This window comes from Phyllostomus hastatus, unplaced genomic scaffold, assembly GCF_019186645.2.
Source record: "Phyllostomus hastatus isolate PE091 unplaced genomic scaffold, TTU_PhHast_1.1 phas_contig_98, whole genome shotgun sequence".
Classification (NCBI taxonomy): Eukaryota; Metazoa; Chordata; class Mammalia; order Chiroptera; family Phyllostomidae; genus Phyllostomus; species Phyllostomus hastatus.
In genome coordinates this window covers 2536742-2557367 of record NW_025333999.1, presented here as the reverse complement: position 1 = coordinate 2557367, position 20626 = coordinate 2536742, and the positions used below count along the sequence as shown (strand labels likewise).

The following is a 20626-nucleotide window of genomic DNA, read 5'->3' as shown; positions in this document are numbered from 1 at the left end:
TAGTGAGATCTCCAAGGAATTATGCCTAACTTCAAGTGATTGTGTTCATGTTGTGTTGATGTGTATGATCAGAATGAAATGGTGACCATGATGCTCTGTCTCTCCCAACTAATCTCACTTCATGAGACTTTGTTTTATTCCCTGTTCCATGTCCACATTGGGAGCATTGTGGGTACTAAAAGCAAACAAGTAGACTACTATAAGTAAAATAAAAAGACAGACTAAAAGATATCCAAATTTGATGAAATGATCAATTAAAAAAGAAATGACACAGGAGCAAGCCTGCCCAACTTTTGTCCCCCAAACCAGCCTCTTTTCTCTAGCCTGTTGGAGGATGTGGGTGGCCTCAGGTTCATCCTTAGTCCATACCCTTCTGGGTCTCTGATGGTGGAAGAGTCTCTGAAGAGTCAGGGTTTGAATACTGATTACTCACTTTTGGCTTTCTGAACCATGACTCCTGGCAAACTCAGCAGAATGAAGAGTCCTGGAACAGGGAAGCAGAAGGGAGAGTAATGAAACTATTAAGGAAAGGTCCCAGAAGTTATTCAAGGGCTGTGTATCAGTTATCTACCACTGCAAAACTAACTATCACAAAATGTAGCAGCTTAAAACAACAACATTCATTTTATTATTTCTCATTTTATTATGATTTCTGTGGGCCAGGAATCTGGGAGGAACTTAGCTGGATGGTTCTGGCTCAGGGTTTCTTATATTGTTGCAGTTAAACAGTGGCTGGGCTGGAGTGGCTGGAAACTGTCTGGGCATTACTGTCCCTTCATGAGGTCTCAGGGCCTGGGATAGTTTGAGCTTCCTCCCAACATGGCAACCTTGGTCAGGCTGTGCAGGAATCAAAGTTTATCCCGTCTCCACCAAACTAGTCCACACTTATCTACACCCATCACCTCACTTGGTAGACAGAGACCATACTATTACTAAGACCCACTTTTTAAAAAACTTTATGTGCCCTGGTCGGTGTGGCTCAGTTGGTTGGAGCATCATCTGTAGACCAAAGGGCCACAGGTTTAATTCCTGGTCAGGGCACGTGCCTAGGTTTTGGATTTGATCCCTAGTTGAGGTGCATACAAGAAGGCAACCAATCCATATTCTCTCACATAGACAGTTTCTCTCTCTCTCTCTCTGCAATGGAAAAAATGTACTGGGGTAAGGATTAAGAAAAGCTTTATTGAGGTATAACTGATATACAAAAATCACATACATATAATGTACACATCTTCATGAGTTTGGACTGAAATGGAGTGTAGACTGAGGGGCCCCCAAAACCCCCATAGCCCTTGTTTGGGGGATGTGGGGGCAGATGATATGGCTTAAGATACTTTTCATAACAAAGGCTAGCTTAATATCTGTGCCACCACCTCAGGGCAAGGTGGGCATGACTTTCACAACTGACTCATAATATAGCAAGGAAAATGGTTCCCCTGGATCACTGTCACTCTTGCCCTGACTGAGGATGGCAGCTGAGAGAAGGTAAACAATATAGGAGAACTGGCAAATGTAGCTTATTGTGGAAAGAGTCAGAAATGAGGTCATGTAGGGGGCCCTGGGCGGTTAGCCATGAGGGAATTTGGTTGTGTGGTTTGCAAGTAGAGTAGTGAGGAAGGAGGGCCATAATATAGCAGCTATGTAGTTTGGGGGTCTGGGATTCTGCCATGCGGTTTGGAAGAGAGCAGGAAGAAAGAGGAGGCATGCTGCCTGTAGTGAGGGATTTGGCCATGTGGCTCAGAAAGGAGTAGAAGAGCCATGAGGGAAGAATTGTGAGGTAGCCACATAAGAGGGAGAAGTAAGCAAGCAGCTATATAGTTTGTAGTCAGGATCTGGCAATGCAGCCTGGTGTAGTAAGGAAGGAGACATCAGCTGCTCTGATTGTGCCTGCTCTAGCTGACTCTGAAAGCTCTCCCTTGCAAGATGCTGATCTGCTACCTTGCAGACCTGGACTCTATCTGGGCTCTCAGGAGAATCCAGGACTAGAGTCTTTCCTGGACTAGTACATGGAGGCTGATGATAATGTACCTAGATCCTGAAGGAGAGAGCTGCTGTGAGAGGATGGTGATTCTGATCAAGAACCAATGGAGAACTCTTTGCACACCTGGTTTAAGATAAAAAAATGGGGAACTATTGGGCTTGCTTTTGGCTTATAGCCTTTTGGGGAGCAAGGGAAGTGTTGGGTCTCATGGGAGAACAGGGCTCCAAGCTGAAGTGTTCCTACACCCTCTGAGGTTGCAATATTGTAAATAAAAACCTGTTTCTTCCAGCATTAACTGTTTGGTCATACATGTGGTTGGGCCCCTGTCTGCTCAGTTACAATACTGTCCCTACAATCAATGCACTAAAGCATATCCATCATCTCCAAACATTTCCTTGTGTTCTTTTGTGTTTTTCTTCTTTTTTTTTGGGGTAGGAACACTTTCTATGAAATCTACTCTTTTAATACACTCATATTTTGAAGTGCACAACACTGCATTATTAACTACAGGTTCTGTATTTTACAGTGGATCTCTAGAACTTATTTATCCTGTATAATGAAAAGTTTATACCATGGAAAAACAACTCCTCACTTCTCCTTCCCCCAGCATCTGGCAATCATGATTTTATTTCCTGCATCTATGAGTTTGACTACTTTAGATACTTCTTATAAGTGAAATAGTGCAGTATTTGTCCTCTGTGTCTGTCTTCTTTCACTTAACATAATGTCCTCAAGGGTTATCCATGTTGTCACAAATGGCAGGACTTCCTTCTTTTTAAATACTGAATGATATTCAGTTGTATGTATATACTATATTTTCTTTATCCATGCATCTGTCTGTCATCTGTCTATCAGAAATCTTCCATAAATGCTAGGTGCTTCTATCATCATGTTATTTGCATAAGAGTCCCTTTCTAATTCTTGATCTAATGCTCATTTTGTTCCATTGCCTGTTCCATCCAGTAACAAGGGCAGAGATCATGGATAACCAAAATTCACAACTGATCCATCTCTGCCTCTAGTTGCCCCAAAGCAGAAAATATCTTGTTTGGAGTTTTTTCATTTAAATTGTACACGCTCTCACTTTAATTTGATTTCACAGATATATAATGGACACTTCTGCAGTGTAAGATGTGGGATTACTTTCAAGTAGCTTACATTATTTTTAATAGAATTTATGGTGTATCACTTCTTCTGAAAATAAATAACTGTGATACATTAAGTAAGGCTAGAACCTTTCCATGATGTAATTTTATATCTGTAATATGAAGATGCTGTGTGATGATGAGTGTGAAACAATTTTAGCTTGATGCCAGGCTAAAGTAGGAGCTTGATCAATGTTAGCTTTGGTTGGTGTTGTGGCTATTGATAGTTATTTGATCTGGAGCCAGAAGGATGGATTGGATTTCAGAGTTGGGGAAAAATCTGAAAAGAATTGTGGTTGAAGCCACAGAATCATAAGATTCCTTGGCATTATAGCAAAGACGTGGAGCCAGGTGGCTTGGGTAGAATCCTGGCTCTGCCATTTATAAGGTGTGTGACTTTGGACAAATAATATAACCTCTTTGTGCCCCGTTTTTTTCTCCATATGATGGGGATAATAATATTGCCTGCCTCATGGGCCTATTGAGAGGATTAAATGGGCTAATGTATAAGGTACATAGTGAATACTAAAAAATATTCGTTGTTATTAATTATATTCTTGGTACAGGAAGAGGAAAAGGTTGGGGTAGGAAAGAGTAACAAGAAACACAGAGAAAGAGTCAGGGCAATGTTAGGTCATAGCAGTTATCAAGAAGGAGAGGCTATCAATTAGAAAACAAAACCTGTATAGAAGAAGATGAACAACTTATTAAATTAGACCATAAGGAAAATTTTAAGGATATTTGGGAGCATAGTTTAAATAGGGTGGTGTGGTAGGAAACCATAATTTAAGAGACTAGGAGTGTTCAAAGCAGAGTAAAGAGAAGGAAAAGATAGCTAATTGTTGAACTGATTAGCTCCTGATAAGGAGTAGTTAAGGTATAGTCATTGTCAAAGTTACACGTACCTGGAAGAAGGAATGGCCCTCTCATTCCCGCATGCAGATAACCCATGCCAGCCAGCATTCAAAGCTCTCTACTATGCTTTAAGCCAACCAATTTTTGTATCCTAAGCAAGTTTCATGAGAATTGCATAAGTATCTGAGGTCAGCTGACTGAGGACACTGTTCTCAGAAAAGTTAACTTCTTTCACCATCAGACTCATTGTTCTGCTTTTTGGTTTGTTTATTTTCTATGTACTGACATAGGGAATTGTTCTCAGAAAAGTGAACTTCTCATCTTTCACCATCAGATCCATGGTTCTGCTTTTTATTTGTTTATTTTCTGTGCCTTTTCTGCACTTGTTTTTGTGTGCTCCCTTTGTAATTTCATGGGACAGGAATCAGTGGGAGCTGGTCTGCTTCAGGCCAGCTTGCAGTGTGTGGGTTCTTGACTTCGTGTAGGAAAGATTTCACAACCTGAGTCCAGGTGATTTTGAGAGTACCTTTATTAAGGCTGGGGACAACGAAACAAAGGAAGGGTTTAGGGTAGAAGAAGTAACAGGAGAGAGCCTACGTGGGGCTGCTTTGGCTCCCTAGAAACGGGTTTTAGGAAAGGAATGAGCCTAGGTGGGGCTGCTGTTAGCTTACGTGGATGTCAGAGGAAAAAGGAGCCTTGTGAAAGGATGAAGCTGGCACCATTTACCATTGTGGCACTGATGGGGAACTCAAATGTTGGAAAAATTTTTGTTTCAGGTAATAGCTAATAAGCTTAGGAATCAATTTATGTAATAAAGCCATTGTTCCAGGAACTGAAGGTGTGACCCACCTTGACAGCAGGAAACCATAAACAGTTCCACCTTTGTGCCTCAGGAGCACTGCGAGCAATCAAGATGGTATGTGAGGCACTGTACTCCAGGGTGAGACAGTCCACCGCCCAGAACACAGATGGAAGAATGCTGCAGCTTTTATCTGATTGACTTTCCCTCTGAATCCCAAACCCCTTACCTACATTTTTCTTCTCCTTATAAATAGGGCTGGTTTAAAATGGAACGTAAGATGGTCTTTAGGGTACAAACCCTGTCTTCTCAGATCGCTGGCCATCTGCATAAAACGCCCATAAAGATCTGACCCCTGTCTCTCTTTGTTGGGTCTGGTAGGTGACAGGCAGCACGAATGTCGGCTCTTTTGGTTTCAGCACCATTTGCTGAGCAGGCCTATGGCCTTGTTAAACGTGACCACCATCTTACTCTTCAGAGCTTATGTCCCCAGGACTAGAAATTACTGGAAAGCAAGAGAAGAACATGAATAACTGCCCCCACTCCCATAGCTGCAGGCAAAAGATAACATTGGAGCTTATGCAACAGCACCTGAAACTTCCTATGTTCCAAAGCCCACCACAGCTGGGGGGCCACACAACAGCAACCCCACCCTTTTAAAATCCAATTATAAATCAATAAAAGCTTAGAGCCCCTACCCCTCAATGCTGGAGTAGCTCTCCACACCAAGACCCTCTCTTCTCTTGGAGAATCAATAAAAAGTTTACTCTCTGTACTTTCTTCTCTTTGTGAATTATTTCACAGCCTGTGGCACCGACCACTCTAACATCCTGGACACAGGTCAGGTGGTAAGTCTGGGTTGAGCTGCTGCTGCCCACTGCTTCCCTGGCAGCAAATCTCCTTGGGATCCTTAGAGATTAGGAGGAAATAAGAAAGTGAATGCCTGAGAAGCGGCATGGGTGTGCTTGAGAGTGAGCCTGCCCTGAGACTTTGTCCTGAAGGCTTTTAATCTTTCTTTTTTTAGGGTGGGAATTTTAAGGGAGGGTTTCAACAGAATATTCATCAGCTCACCAGGTACATTTTTAATATGCTGATGTGTCAAAATGAGCACATAGGGGGGTTTTGGGAATATTCTTCAGTCCACTATACTGTTTTATTATTTATCCATCTGGCTTCCAATAGGGTTTTTGTTATTTGATCCCTTGACTTCATCTTCCTTGGGTTTAGCTGGCACAAATGACATTAATTGGGTCTCTGTTCTCTATTTCCCAGGCCAGGGTGATTTAAGCTATATATTCTTTGGTTAGGGAGGAGAGGTATAAACCATTTACTCTGAAGTGTCCTTGGTTAGAGAAGATAAGTTCTTGTTACTCATCAGCTGGCTGTAAATTTCTCAAACTGTCTGGCCTTGTTTAACTTTCTTGCCTCAGTTTCCCCATTCCATTTGCTTAGAAATTTTCCTAGCTTCTTACCCCTGCCTTAGTAGTAGGTTTTCCTAGTTATTGTTGATTGTTTTTGGGATGACAGAATCAACTGACTCTGGGAAGGGAATGCTCTTCAGTGACAGCATTGTCGGAGGAGCAGGACTTTGGAGTCAAAACAAACCTTAAATAGTCCTGTGGTTTTGAGCTGGGTAAGCCAGAATTTAGGGTCTCTGTGTTGGTATATAAAGTTTGTGGAAGAGTCATTTTGAAAAATTTTGAGATTCCCCTCACGCCACCTGAATATGTCATTCAGTGGATCTTACTGGAATCTTAAAGTCTGGTAAAGGTGATATATTATTTGGTCCTGTGGGACAATCCAGACCAACAGTAGGATTGGGAAAAAAAGGACTCTAAGTTGTTCATCCATCAGCAAATATTTATTAAGACAAATATTATTAAGTGACAGAACCTGCACTACCTTATAGGGATACAACAGCGAACAAAATTAATAGTCTTCCCTATACAGAACTTAGACTTTAGTGGGGAAGCCAGGTAGTTAAATACATATAATTCACACAGAACTGACCTACCTCATGGTTCATCAAAGAAGGTGGTGCTTCTTTGAACACCAATCCAAGAAATACAAGATCCAAACAATACACAAAAAAGCAATTACTAAAGCATCACAAAATTGCAAATAGAAATTCCATTCATAATATACAGAAAAATGTCTCACAGTCATTTCTTTCTTGTCTCTGAAGTAAGGAAGCCACATCCTAACTTTTTTTCTTTTCTCTTTTTGAGTTGTGATGGAGAGGAGTTTGGAGGAAATTTGAAACACTGAAGGTTTTTTTTTTAATTTTAATTATTTATTTTTAGAGAGGGAAGGGAGGGAGGGAGGGGGAGAGAGAGAGAGAGAGAGAGAGGGCGAAACATCAATGTGCGGTTACTGGGGGCCATGGCCTGCAACCCAAGCATGTGCTCTGGCTGGGAATCAAACCTGTGATGCTTTGGTTCGCAGCCCGCGCTCAATCCACTGAGCTACGCCAGCCAGGGCATGAAACACTGAAGGTTTTAAAGCAGTGTGGTGACATGATTGGCTGTGTTTTGGGGGAGTTTTTCTGGATGCTTTATGGATTGGAGGCAGATGTGGACATGAGGATCTTCATTGGACAATAATCCTGGCAGAGATAATGTACTTTTGCAACATCTTCTGTATAGTTTCCCTGCTTTCTTTGTTATTCTGTTTGAAAACATTCTAGATTAAGCAGCCAGAGTGATCATTGAAAACAAATTATGCTTTATCACTCCCCTGCTTATAACCCTTCTAAGGCTCTTCATCACACTTGGGGTAAAAGCCAGACTTCTTACTATGGTCTGTAAGTCCCTCTGTGATTTTATCTCTTCCCCATTTTAAACTTTGTTTGCTGACTCCCTGTTTGCTCCCTATACCTCAGCCACAGTGGTCTCTTCTGTTCCTTGAGCACATCTAGATTTTCCTACCTTAGGACCTCGGTACGTGCTTTCACACTGTCTAGAATGCTTTCTACCTTAATACTCACATTTGCTTCCTTCTTGTCTTTCATGTCTCAACCCAAACTCATTTCTCTCAGACTGCTGTTCCCTGACCACCCTACTAAAGGAAGTCTTGCCTAATTACACTCAATCCCCTCATTTATTTCTGTAATTGTATTATCTGAATCTTTGACTATCTTGTTTATTTGCTTCTGGTCTGTCTCCCTTCTGGACTGTAAACCTATAAAGTTTTCTTATCTACCTTGCCTCCTATGATATCATTGCTGAATACATAAATTGATGGATCAGTTGGAATCTGTAGGGCTTGGAAATGGTCAGGGTGTTGGTGTTCAGTGAGAGAGAGGAGTTAACTCCTAGTTTATTGTTATTATTTTTTGCTTAGGCAACTGGGTGGGTCATCATCATCACCACCATCACCACATCCACCTCCACCAAGTTCATCAGCATCAACCCCAGCACCACCATTAACCTCATCACTGGAACTGCTTTTGCTAAGAATACCAGCAAACTCCCTAATGCTCTGCCCTGTGAATAATTTTCAGTGTTAATTCAGTCTGGCCTCTTTCCTTGCCCTCCATGACACCATACTCTACTCATTTCCCCTCATTTTCCTGTCCACACTTGCCCTGTCTTCTCTATTAGTTGATAGAGCAACTCCTCCAACTAGTTGATTTTTAAATACTTACTCAGGGCTATGTTCTCACTCTGCAATCTCTCCCTATATGCCATAGCTTTAATTATCATCTGTTGGCTGTGTGTGTGTGTGTGCATAGGGGACCCTCTCTTCTGTGATACAGTCTATATATGCAACGTATATTGGAATCACAGCACTTCAAAATCAACTTGTCCAAAATGTAATTCTTTCTTTCCCCTCAAAACTTTTTCTCCAATGTTCCCTTTCTCTGTAGCAAAGTGGCACTGCTATTTTTTCTCCCTAGTAGTCATCTGGGGTGGAAGGCAAGAGTGAGAAAGACTGGCAGTGCCATCTGATAGTCAGGTGAATGTTCTTACAATATTGTCTCTAGACCAGGTTGCCTAGGTTCAAATCTTGGTTCTGCCACTTAGTATTATGTGACTTGGGGAAAGTTACTCAACTTCTCTGTCCCTCAGGCTTCTCTTATCTTGGATAACTTCAACAGTTTCCTAACTGGTGTCCCTCTGTCCCATTCCCCACCTGCAGCCAGGAGAGCTTTCTGAAACATGACTCTGAACTTAACACACCCTGCCTCACAGCCCCACAGATTTTTGGCAGGCTAAGTGTGTTTAGTAGACACATAAAGGCCACCTAATGTGGCTCCAGTTCACCTCTCCAGCCTCATCTCCTACCTTTCTTCCTCTGGCTTCTCTGAACCAATTGTTCTTTCCAGTCTGCAGGCCTTTGCATGTGTGGTCCTACCACCTGGAATTGCCTCCTTTCCTCCATTGCTCTGCTCCTGAACAAGTCCTTCAAGTGTGTGTCCTTTTACCTATCCTTAGTTAACCCCTAATGTATACCCACTAGAGCCCCATTCTGCCCCCTTCTCTACTTCAAGGTAGAGTTAGTATCTTCTTCTATTCATCTCGTATTTAATCAAATTGAAGGAATTGTCACAGGTGGGCACTGGTAACCAGGTTCTTGGTGATCGGGACAAAGAATTGAACCAAACACACAGAGTTTATAGCAGAGAACATGGGAGCAGGCCAACTCCAAGCAGAGACTGACCTCATGGGCTGGAGGGATTCTATTTTTATAGGGTAGATCCCTCCTGGCTAGTTTTGGCGGGCTTTTATTGCACATGTACAAGTAGTTGTGTTACTTTAAAACTATTGTGCATGTGGTCTCCCATGATTTTCCCTGATTGGCCACTGGAGAAGGGGTCACACAATGCTACTGAATGGACCCCCGTTCTCCTGGGATCCCCCTGTACTAGGTTCACCTTTCCTGCTGCCAAGGAATTATAGTTCTCCATGTCAGAGATTGGTGAAAAGGAAAGGAATTATTTATTCAAAAATTATGTAGACTTAAGAGTAATGACTTAATGTCTTCATTAAAACCCCAAAGTCCCTTATAACACCCCCTGCCAACACACACAGTCTTTCCTTCCTCACTTTGTCTGGTCTAGGGTACTGTATCTCAGGAAAAGAAATAGAAGTCCGTGGTTCAGGCAGGTCCCAGTTCTTCCTAGTAATCCGTGCTTGGCTGGCAGGCCTCTCTCAGTTGCCAGCACCATCAGCTATGTCACCAGAATCTCCAGTTATTAATCCCAAACCACATTGCACCTTCTCATGGCCCACCAGCAAGAGTCCTTCCACTCCTTTCTTTCCTGAAGCATTTCTCCTGCATTCTTCCAAATTGCTAAGAGAGAGCTCTGCATTGCTGCTACATCTTGCTTTCTGGCTTCCTAAGCTGTGTGGCAAAGAAGATCCAAAGCTACATGGTTATCCCCTGCAAAAGCTGCTTGGTTCCTCTCTCCCCAAACTGCATGGTTCTTCTTGTCATGACTGCCAAGCCTGGGTTTAAATCCCAGTGCCAATCTTCCTCTGCAGCCCCATTTCCAACTCCTCCCACAGTCAGCTACACCTGCCAGCATTCCAGTATTTTTCCAGCTTTTCTGGGCTGCCACAGTAAGTCCAGGGAGGTATGGCCCTGTGGCATGGAGCCAATCATCTTCAAGCTCTTATGCAGGCACTTTAACCAGGGGGGGTTGCCTCCCAATTACATCCTGGATGGAAGTCACTCCCTTCTCCCTGGCTCAAAGCTTGGCCACAATTATTTAACATATCCGTAAAACCCATCAAAAGTAATAGATACATAAAATGACCACTGTAGAGGTGTTCACATGCAAATACCTGTTGCTATGCAAAACAACTCTCAATGGCTCCGCTCCATGCGTCCCATCCACCAGTTCAGACTTTTCAGAGTGAGGACATCCAATATTTTTAATATTCCCTGGACACCCTGAGTTCCAGACCCCATTACAAATACTTCTTTTGGGGCTCTCTGGCTGCACCCTCTTACAGAATGATCAATTTTAAAGTACACTATTATTTTATGTACCACCAAATCTAATAATTCAACTGTGATGCAATGCTGTCTTGTCCCTTAGAATTTTTATTTTATTCTTATTGAATGATGCATTGCAAATTTATTTAGGAATACATTTTTATCACACATCACTCTTTTGATTGGAGGAAAAATGAAAGTAGAAGTGGAAAATAAATTGGTTATGATATTTTTGAAAAATTTTTACATTCAGAATCTTCAAAATTACTTTAAACACAGAGCTATCAATGTCCGTGTTTTTCTCCATTGGTAGTTCTCAAGATATGATTACTGGACTACCAGCATTTGCATCACCTGGAACTTGTTAGAAGTTCAGATTCTTGAGTTCTGGCCCAGACTTGATAAATCAGCAACTCTTGGGTGGGCGCAGCAAGTTGTGTTGAACAGGCCCTCCAGGTGATTCTGATGCAGGCTCAAGTCTGAGAGCCCAGCTCTGCATGGTACTGTTCTCTGGTCTGTCAAGAGTATGGTGACATGTTACTTATCAAAAGTACTCAAAAAAAGAACCAGAAGCCACAGCTGACTCTCTACCACCCTCATACTGCTTATCAGAGCACACAATTATAAACCAAATGTCCCTGGACTTTTACCTGTGATGACAAAATGAGATCATAATTTTTTTTGTATCCAAGTTACTACAGCATAAAATGCAGAGGCTTTCTTGCTGAAAGTCAGACCCTCTGAAGGCGTTTTCTCAGTTATTCCTGAGAGTCTCCTGCCGGTCCATCTCACAGATGCTCTTCCTTCTAGCCATCCATCCATCCATTCATCCTTCTGTTCATCCATCCACCCACCCACTTATCCAATTTACCCATTTATTCAATCTACTCATCCATCCACCTACCTTTTCCCCTCCCTCCCTCCCTCCCTCCCTCCCTCCCTCCCTCTCTTCCTTTATTTCATCCACCAAGTCTTTTATTTTACTGCTAGACAGGCATCTTTGCTATTGTTGACTTCCATGAACACTCTGGTCACTGTCTTGGACTGGTTCCTATCCCTAATACTCATGCACTAGACTCAGATTGGAAATGCCCATCCTCCTTTCTCTTCAATGCCAGTGGCCATTACTCCTAAAACTTTCAAAGGACACTCATTCCAGATGACCAGAGGTCATTATTTAACCAACTGTTTTACCACTATTAGCATCCTATCCCTTAATGCTAACTGGGTTTTCACTGCCTTCAGGACTACAGGACCAGCTGATTGCTTCTATAGGTGATGTGGAGCCTAAGAATAAAAGAATGACAAACTCAAAGCCCTAAAATATCTACTCAAGTCACTTGTTAGGGAATCAGGGACTTCAAATTACATTATTAAAAAAATGTCTTATTTCTTACAGCCTCAAGGATGAAATAATCTAAAGCTAACCTCAAAGTTTTATCTTGCAGGTAGCAGAATAACAGCATCATATAAATTCACAGCCTTAGTAGATCCCCAATTGTAATAGTGTTAATGTTAGGGAGATTCCATAACTGTCTTAAAATAATCTTTGGAAGGAAGCATAACTCTTAGAAATAACTTTCATTTGTATAATATCTTTAAAAGGATGAAAAGAATAGTTGCAATAAAAACGAATCTTCAAAGAATAAAGAAGAGCTTTAAGAAATTAAATTAAAATAATGGTAGCCAACATGAACGTTCAATAGAAGGATTAGATATAAAGTGGTGACAATCTGTAAGAAAGAAGAACATAAATATAAAGAGTTTGAGGAGTTTTAGAAAGAAAAAGAAGAAGAAACACAAAGGAGGCTATTTCCCAAGATAATAACATAAATGTGTTTCTAGATTAAACAAGCCTATTGAGTAGACCAGAGTAAAATTATGGAACATGTAGAATATAAATTATTTTCCTATTTCTTTATATTTTTCACACTTACAATATTTTTATAAGTAATACGGATGATTAATAACTACCTAGTAACTACCACATTACTATTAAAAGACAAAGGCAAAAAGACAAAATAATTGACAACTACTAAATAATTGATAAACAATATAAAAAATAATCTTAAACTAATTTTGACCACATCTTATACTTCTTTAAATTAACATATGGAAGAAGAGATGGAGCAAACTGACTACAAAATTAGACCTGGTTCAGTCAGTGCACAAGTGAACATGATAAACAGAAAACATAAGATAAATGTCAAATAAGGTGGCAAAAATACATTAAACACCAATAACCACCATAAAAGTAAGTGGATTAAATCATCCTATTAGAAGAAAATTACTTCCAGACTTTGTTAAAAGCAAAATCCAGCTATATATTGTTTATGGAAAATATCATTTAAGGTACAATGGCAAAGAGGCTGAAAATAAGAAGCATATCAGACAATAAACAATAAGAAACTGGTATGACAGTATTAGAAAGAGACTAAATAAAGTTCAAGGTGTAATTTAAAAATCGGAGGAGAGATTTTTATATTGATATAAGGTGAGTTCATCAAAAACTATAATGATAATAACCAATATTTATTTAGCACTTATTACACATCGGGCACTACAATAAGTGCTTTGCCTATAGGCATTATGTCCTGCAATCCTTAGTATAATCCTATTATTGCCCCCATTCAACAGTTTAGGAAACTGAGTCACAGAGAAGTTAGGTTTGTCACAGGCTGGTATGGAACTTAAATAGTGCTTAAATAGTACCAAACCCCAGTACTTTAAGCCATTGTGCTATGCAACAAATACCATACCTTTGAAAAACATAAAGCAAAATTTGTTAGGCATATTCCTGTTTTTCTTCTAATATTTTCAACTTCTTTTATGTTAGAGTCAATGTATCTGAAATTTATTTTTGTGAATGATGTGACATAGGGACCCAAAAACTTAATTTTTTTTTAAAGTGTAACCTATTTATTTTTATATTTGTACTGGCTCACACTCAATTTGAACCATTGTGATTCTAATTTTTCATATTTTAAAATATATTTTATTGATTATGCTATTACAGTTGTCCCATTTTTTCTCCCCTTTAATCCCCTCCACCCTGCACACCACTTCCCACTTGCATTCCCCCCCTTTAGTTCATATCCATGAATGGTTGTACATATAAGTTCTTTGGCTTCTACATTTCCTATACTATTCTTAACCTCCCCCTGTCTATTTTCTACCTACCATTTATGCTACCTATTCTCTGTACCTTTTTCCCCTCTTTCCCCCACCCACTTCCTGGCTGATAACCCTCCAGGTGATCTCCATTTCTGTGATTCTGTTCCTGTTCTAGTTGTTTGCTTAGTTTGTTTGTTTTTGTAATTTTTAGGCTTGGTTGTTAATAGCTGTGAGTTTGTTGTCATTTTACTGTTCATAGTTTTGATCTTCTTCTTTTTCTTAGATAAGTTCTTTAACATTTCATATAATAAGGGCTTGGTGATGATGAACTCCTTTAACTTGACCTTACCTGGGAAGCGCTTTATCTGCCCTTCCATTCTAAATGATAGCTTTGCTGGATAGAGTAATGTTGGATGTAGGCCCTCGCCTTTCATGACTTGGAATACTTCTTTCCAGCCCCTTCTTGTCTACAAGATTTCTTTTGAGAAGTCAGCTGATAGTCTAATGGGAACTCCTTTGCAGGTAACTGTCTCCTTTTCTCTTGCTGCTGAAGGGTTTTCAGGAACAAGTATAAAGGACACATGGACAATAACAAGGGGGAGTGGAAATGGGAGGGAGGTGGGGAGGGCTGGGGGGTGGGCTGGGATGGGGGGAAAAGGCAGAAAACTGTACTTGAACAATTAAAATAAAAAATAAAAGAAGGAGAACATAATATGTTATAGCAATGTATTATTCATTGCAAGATGTAAAAGTTAGCTTAATGACAGGAATACTATCAATACATTTCATTATTGCCATAAAATAAAACATAAATACTTTTCTTAAAAAAAGATTTCTCTCCTTCTCTTTAATGTTGGGTAATGTAATTATGATGTGCCATGGTGTGTGCTTGCTTGGGTCCAACTTCTTTGGGACTCTCTGAGCTTCCTGGACTTCCTGGAAGTTTATTTCCTTCACCAGATTGGGCAAGTTCTCCTTCTTTATATTTTCAAATAAGTTTTCAATTTCTTGCTCTTCCTCTTATTCTTCTGGTACCCCTATGATTTGGATGTTGGAACATTTCAAGTTGTCCCAGAGGGTCCTAAGCCTCTCCTTTTTTTAAGGCAAGATTGGGCGCATTCAGGGTGGCATGGCTGTAGATTATCCTCATTTTTTAAAGAAGATTTTATTTATTTATTTTTAGAGAGGGAAGGGAGGGAGAAAGAGAGAGAAAAACATCAATGTGCGGTTGCTGGGGGTCGTGGCCTGCAACCCAAGCATGTGCCCTGACTGGGAATCGAACCTGCAATGCTTTGGTTTGTAGCCCGCGCTTAATCCACTGTGTTATGCCAGCCAGGTAGATTATCCTCATTTTTTAAAAATGCTTGTTTCTTCATTCTGTTCTGGTTGAATGTTTATTTCTGTTCTTCCAAAACATTTATTTGAGTCCCAGTTTCCTTCTTTTCACTGTTGATTCCCTCTATATTTCTCTTTACTTCAGTTTGCATAGCCTTCACTTCTTTCTCTATTTTGCAGCTGTACTCAAGCATTTTTGTGAGCATTCTAATCACCAGCATTTTGAACTCTGCATCTGATAGGTTGGCTATCTCCTCATCACTTAGTCCTTTTTCTGGAGCTTCTTTCAGAAGAGCCATCTGTTCTTTCATTTGGGCCATATTTCTTTGTCTCAGTCACCTGTTACATTGTAAAGGCTGGAGCCTTAGGTGTTCACCAGGGTGGGGCAATCCACCTTGCTATATTGTGGGGGAGGGGTCATAGAGGGATCAATGCTGCTTGCTTGGCTCTTGCCCTGCTTTCAGTTACTTCCCCTGCTACCAACAAGCAAATTGTGTCCTTCTTGTGCTGGTTTCTGGGTGGGTGAGTTTGTGTACATTTTAGGATTCCATGGGACCCTCCACTGGACTCTTTTTTGAGACTGGGAGTTTCTCCCACCATTGCAACCCCTATAGGTTTTTACAGCCAGAGGTTTTTGAGGCTTTCTTGTCCCATGCTGGAGCCCTGGGTTGATTGCTCTGTCTCACTCCCCAGTTGTTCCTCCTGGTTTATCCGCACGCAAATGTAGGATCACTTGGCCCACCAGTTGCCTACTTGCTGCATGTTCTCCCCACCCTGGCTGCCCATCTCTGGCCTTTCTACCAGTCTGGATGAATATTTCTTCTTCAACTCCTTGGTTGTCAGACTTCCATACAGTTCAATTTTCTGGCAGTTCTGGTTGATTTTTGTTTTTAAATTGTTGTTGTCTTTCTTTTGGTTGTGTGAGGAAGTGAAGTATCCTATGCCCCCTTCTTGGCTGGAAGTCACCAATAGTTTTTTAAAAAATAAATATTGTGTTAATATGTTATGTGGAATAGTGTATTAAGGTAGGTTTATTGAAATGAATCAATTTCATCTCTCTCTCCTTATCTCCTCTCCAGACTCCACTTGGAGCATTCTTGCAAAGAAAGGCATTGGAATCTTAGCACCTAGCATGCAGCAATCAATGGATGCCTTACAGATATTTATTTGAAGAAATATAATACACATGTTCTCGATATATAAAAAATATCAGGGAACTGGTTACAGTGGTTGTTTCTGGTGAAAAAAACTTAGGAATGGAGTGAGACTCACAGTTTGAACTTTTCCCATGTGTACGTATTATTGTTAGCAGTAAACATCACCCAATGTTAGAGCTCGGTCTTTTGGTTTTGGCTAAGAAAGAATTCAGAGTCAAGACTCAAATACAAGGAGGAGATTATTTAGAAAGTTGCAGAGGTAGTAGAAGTGAGACAGCTGAGCTGTGGGGGCTCAGGAAGCAAGTTACAGAGGCAAAAGAAGAGCCCTTGGATCTTAGCAGAGAGTAAGCAAAGGTGCACACCTTGAGGGAAGAAGGGGGAAGAAAGGTATGGGCTTTCTCTGAAGAGACAGAGAGAGGGATAGGGAATGAGAATGGTGGGAAAAGAAGGGGAGTGGGGCTTGTAAAAGGGAGAGAGAGCGCGTGTGTGTGCAATCTGGGTTCTCAGTCTTAAGGGCTTTTATCTGGAGTTCTCAGGGGGAGGATCTCAATAGAATATTTATCAGCTTTTCAGATGTATCTCCTCAGGGTTGTAGTCTCCACTGTATGGCTAATGCCAGGGCAAAGAATCATTAGTCATTGAAGCTGGTCCTGATGTCAGCCATAGCGCTACCCTACCTGGCCTTGCTGCTTTTCTGGGCCTGGGGCTAAAACACAACTGAGGCCTAGATGCCATCTTTAGTTTGACCAAAACTCTGTCTCTGTGTTCAAAAGACCCAAGGCTTTGTTCCTGAGATTATTTGATAAAGGTCAGAACCTCATCGTCCTGAGGGCTTAATGTCAAAGGGAGTGGTCATGCAAAGACTGACACGGGAGCTGTATGAGGCTATCTCTGACCCCCTTGTTTGTCTTTGAAGGGGGTCTACCACATGAATAGTGACATGCCAGGGGAGGAAAAGGTCAAGGGAGGATCTGAACTGTATTCCCACAGGTATGAAAGGTCAGGGAGTCTAAACCCCATGACTAAGGGTATAATAAGAACAGAAAGGTCACCCCAGAGGTGAGGTTGCACCTTACAACTGCCCCTTGCTAGGCACCCTGGTGACCTTCTATACCTGGCTTATTGTTCCTACTCTGCTCCTAACTGCCTACTATATCACTATCTAAACCACATAACAAATACCTATTTATTTATTCAAATTTAAAGAGTTTATTTGAGCCAAGCTAACAAAATATGCCAGGGAGCAAGATCTCAGAAGCCCTGTAGAATTACAGTTTTGTAAAAAATAGTTTTTAAAAATAATTTTTCAATTAGTTGACATACAATATTACATTAGTTTCATATGTACAACATAGTGATTAGACATTTATATAACTTATGAAGTAATCACCCTGATAAATCTAGTACCCACTGGACACCATACACCTATTACAATGTCATTGACTATATTCCCTATACTGTAATTTATATCCTCATGACTATTTTGTAACTACCAATTTGCACTTCTTCGTATCTTCCCTTTAACAAATAAGAAAGAGCCAGGTTCCTATATATCATCTTGAACAGATTTTCATATCTTAATTTTAGTGAGAAAATGAAAATGTTGGGGAGAAGCCCCAAAAGTTTAAATTCAGGATGGATTCTGAAGAACTGACATGTAGCATTATTCAAATTCATAGGAGCTTTAACAGGAGAAACTTACATACACAGGCAAAGCAGTTGGTTACTCCCAGTGGTGGCCGGCAGAGAAATCCATCCCTTCCCAGGACAGGGTCTCTTTTATAGGAGGTTAATAGTAAAACCATATGGTGGGTAGTCATGCAGACCACCAGAAGGGACAATGCATTTCTAAGTTAACAGACAACATCAGGCAGTTAGTTATCAACACTGTATACATTCATTAACATCCTTCTTGGGGGCATGATGTTTATCTTTGGGTGACATTCTGGTTTTCTTGGTAGTCAGCCAAGCCTGAGGCTACAGAGAGTTAAACAGACACAGAAGGTTAAACAGAGAGCCCAACATTTCCCAGATGCCTCTACTGCTAGAGCTCTACTCCACCTCTGACTTCCCCTACAGCAAGTTGTAGAAGAAATAAGATATAGTCATGAGCTTCTTAATGATGGGGATATGTCCTGAGAACTATGTCATAGGTGACATCATAGAGTACATTTACAGAAACCTACATGGTATAGCCTACTACACACCTATTGCTCTGTAGGGGAAGAAAAATAATTTTTCCTCTACCCTGATGTATTCTTGGCTGAGACATTCCTGTTTTAAAAACAGCTTGATAGGAGAAAGACAAACAACTGTTTAATAATATAGGAGGGACTCTGGAAAACTGAGTAACTCACCCAAATGGTTGAAGCCACCACCTTAAATACCATCTTCAGCTGAAGACAAAAGAAGACATTGCGGGTTGGGGGAGTCAGTTATGGTAGGTTACCAGGAAAAGCATGGAGAACAAGGAAAGGTAAGGTTGTTATTCAGACTTCATCTTTGTCTTCTGCACTGATAAGAATTTCTAGAGATAAGGAGGGAGACACCCTTAGAAATGGAGATTTCCCTTATGAATATAAATATCTTAAAAAGGGAATCTTCTACTTAATTTTCATAGCTTTTCCCACATCTGCTTTCTTAAAATTAACCAGCCTAAAATAATCCTTATGCTAAATAGACATTATTTTTGGGTAACAAATTATATTCCTCTATAGCTACAAACCTGCACAGCATGTTACTCTACTGAATACTGTAGGCAACTGTAATATAATAGTAAGTATTTGAGTAATGCACTGAACGACAGCATTAGGACTGGTACTAAGTCACAAGGGATAGGACTTTTTCAGCTCCATTATAATCTTAAGGAACTATTACGGTAGTTCCTTATACTATGACATATGTAGTGACATATGTAGTTCATACCATATGTATGACATATGGTAGTTCCATATACTATGGTATATGTCAACATAAGAAACGTCCAAACCTGTAAGACTTTTTGTTTATTTGAGCCAAACTGATGACAATTGCCAGGAAGCAAAATCTCAACGAATTGAAAAAATGCTCCAGAGAATGGTAATTTTGCACCTTATTTTATACATTACTATCAAAGGAGGAAGTACAAAGAGGGTTAATGAAATTCCTTGGTGATACATTAGGGAGGTGAGAGAAAGCAAAGCGGGGTATGTGAGTGCAATCTTTGGGATTAGATAAAAAGCAAAATGGAGAGATAAATACTTCTTTTATTTTAGTAGGTGTAGTATGATTAACAATAACATTTACAGCAGGTGGAGATGGTATGTGGTGGGAACAAGAAAACAATGAGGGAACTTGGTGCTCACGTACTTCCGTGGGAGATTATGTCCTAAGGGGTCGGGAAAAAGGGATGACTCACACATTCCAAAGATATGTTATCTTAGATGCAAAAAGACAACGGACAGGCTCAGTTAAGGTAAAGACTGACCTTTGTCAAGGAAGATATTGGGCAAGGATGTGAGTTCCTGCCATGACTCACTTTTAGTTAAACAGTTTTAATTTTAGACCATCCTATGTTGTTGCTTTCAGTCTCTAAGTTTATTTATAAGGCCTCTCCTGAGCTTATCAGGTTTAGTATATGACCCCTTTATCATCCACATACATGGGGTCGTGTGTTGACTAAAATGTCTTTATGTAGTGCATGAGTATATTTGATCCTAACTTTAATCTCCCCCCCCCCCCAAAGAATTTATGTATTTAGAGAGAGGAGACAGGATGGAGAGAGAAACATTGATGTTCGAGAGATACATTGATTGGTTGCCTGTCACACACCCCCAACTGGGGACTTGGCCCGCAACCCAGGAAGGTGCCCTGACTAGGAATCCAACCCCTGATCTTTCCGTTGGCAAGCAGGCACTCAACCCATTGCCAGGGTTCGATCCTATTTTAAAAGAAGTTAGTAAAACCGAAAAATAAATCTTACCTAAGATATATTTTTGCAGGAGACTGGGTTAAGCTAAAGGAGAAAGGTGGAGACCAGACAAGCGGAGGGGAAAGTTAAACATTGTGCATTCCACCACGCCAGCGAGGCTCCCCACAAACGAGCCCAGGTCCCGTCCCAGTCCACGCCTATTGGACCAAAGCCTCGTTCCAGCCCTGTCCATCGGGCCTAGACCCCGCCCCTAAACCTGGTCTCTCGGATCAAATCCCACAGCGTAACCTCATTCCCTCAGGTAAGTAAACCAGAATATCTGCCTTGAGTTTGGATTTACACGGAGTCAACCCTCGGGCCACTGTTTGAAGCTTCCCTGGCCCTGAG

The 20626-nt window shown here is 40.8% G+C and overlaps 1 protein-coding gene and 1 long non-coding RNA gene across 3 annotated transcripts in view; both read right to left on the bottom strand.

Moving 5' to 3' along the window:
- ADGRE3 (adhesion G protein-coupled receptor E3) overlaps positions 1-4124 on the bottom strand; it is a 51146-nt gene extending 47022 nt beyond the window's left edge. Inside the window, exons 1-2 of the mRNA XM_045853066.1 lie at positions 4032-4124; positions 434-484 (exon numbers count right to left, since the gene is read on the bottom strand). Of these exons, the coding sequence (XP_045709022.1) occupies positions 434-484; positions 4032-4089 (109 nt within the window). The 5' untranslated portion in view covers positions 4090-4124. The remainder of the gene's footprint in view (positions 1-433; positions 485-4031) is intronic.
- A 6599-nt stretch (positions 4125-10723) lies between these two features.
- LOC123828272 lies at positions 10724-20481 on the bottom strand. 2 transcript variants are annotated; one of them, XR_006787454.1, is made up of 4 exons: positions 20291-20481; positions 18687-18856; positions 18036-18177; positions 10724-11238 (listed from the first exon to the last, which is right to left on the bottom strand). It is a non-coding gene; the product is annotated as an uncharacterized LOC123828272 (long non-coding RNA). The 2 variants fall into 2 exon arrangements; XR_006787455.1 differs by lacking the exon at positions 18036-18177.
- Positions 20482-20626: the final 145 nt, after the last annotated feature.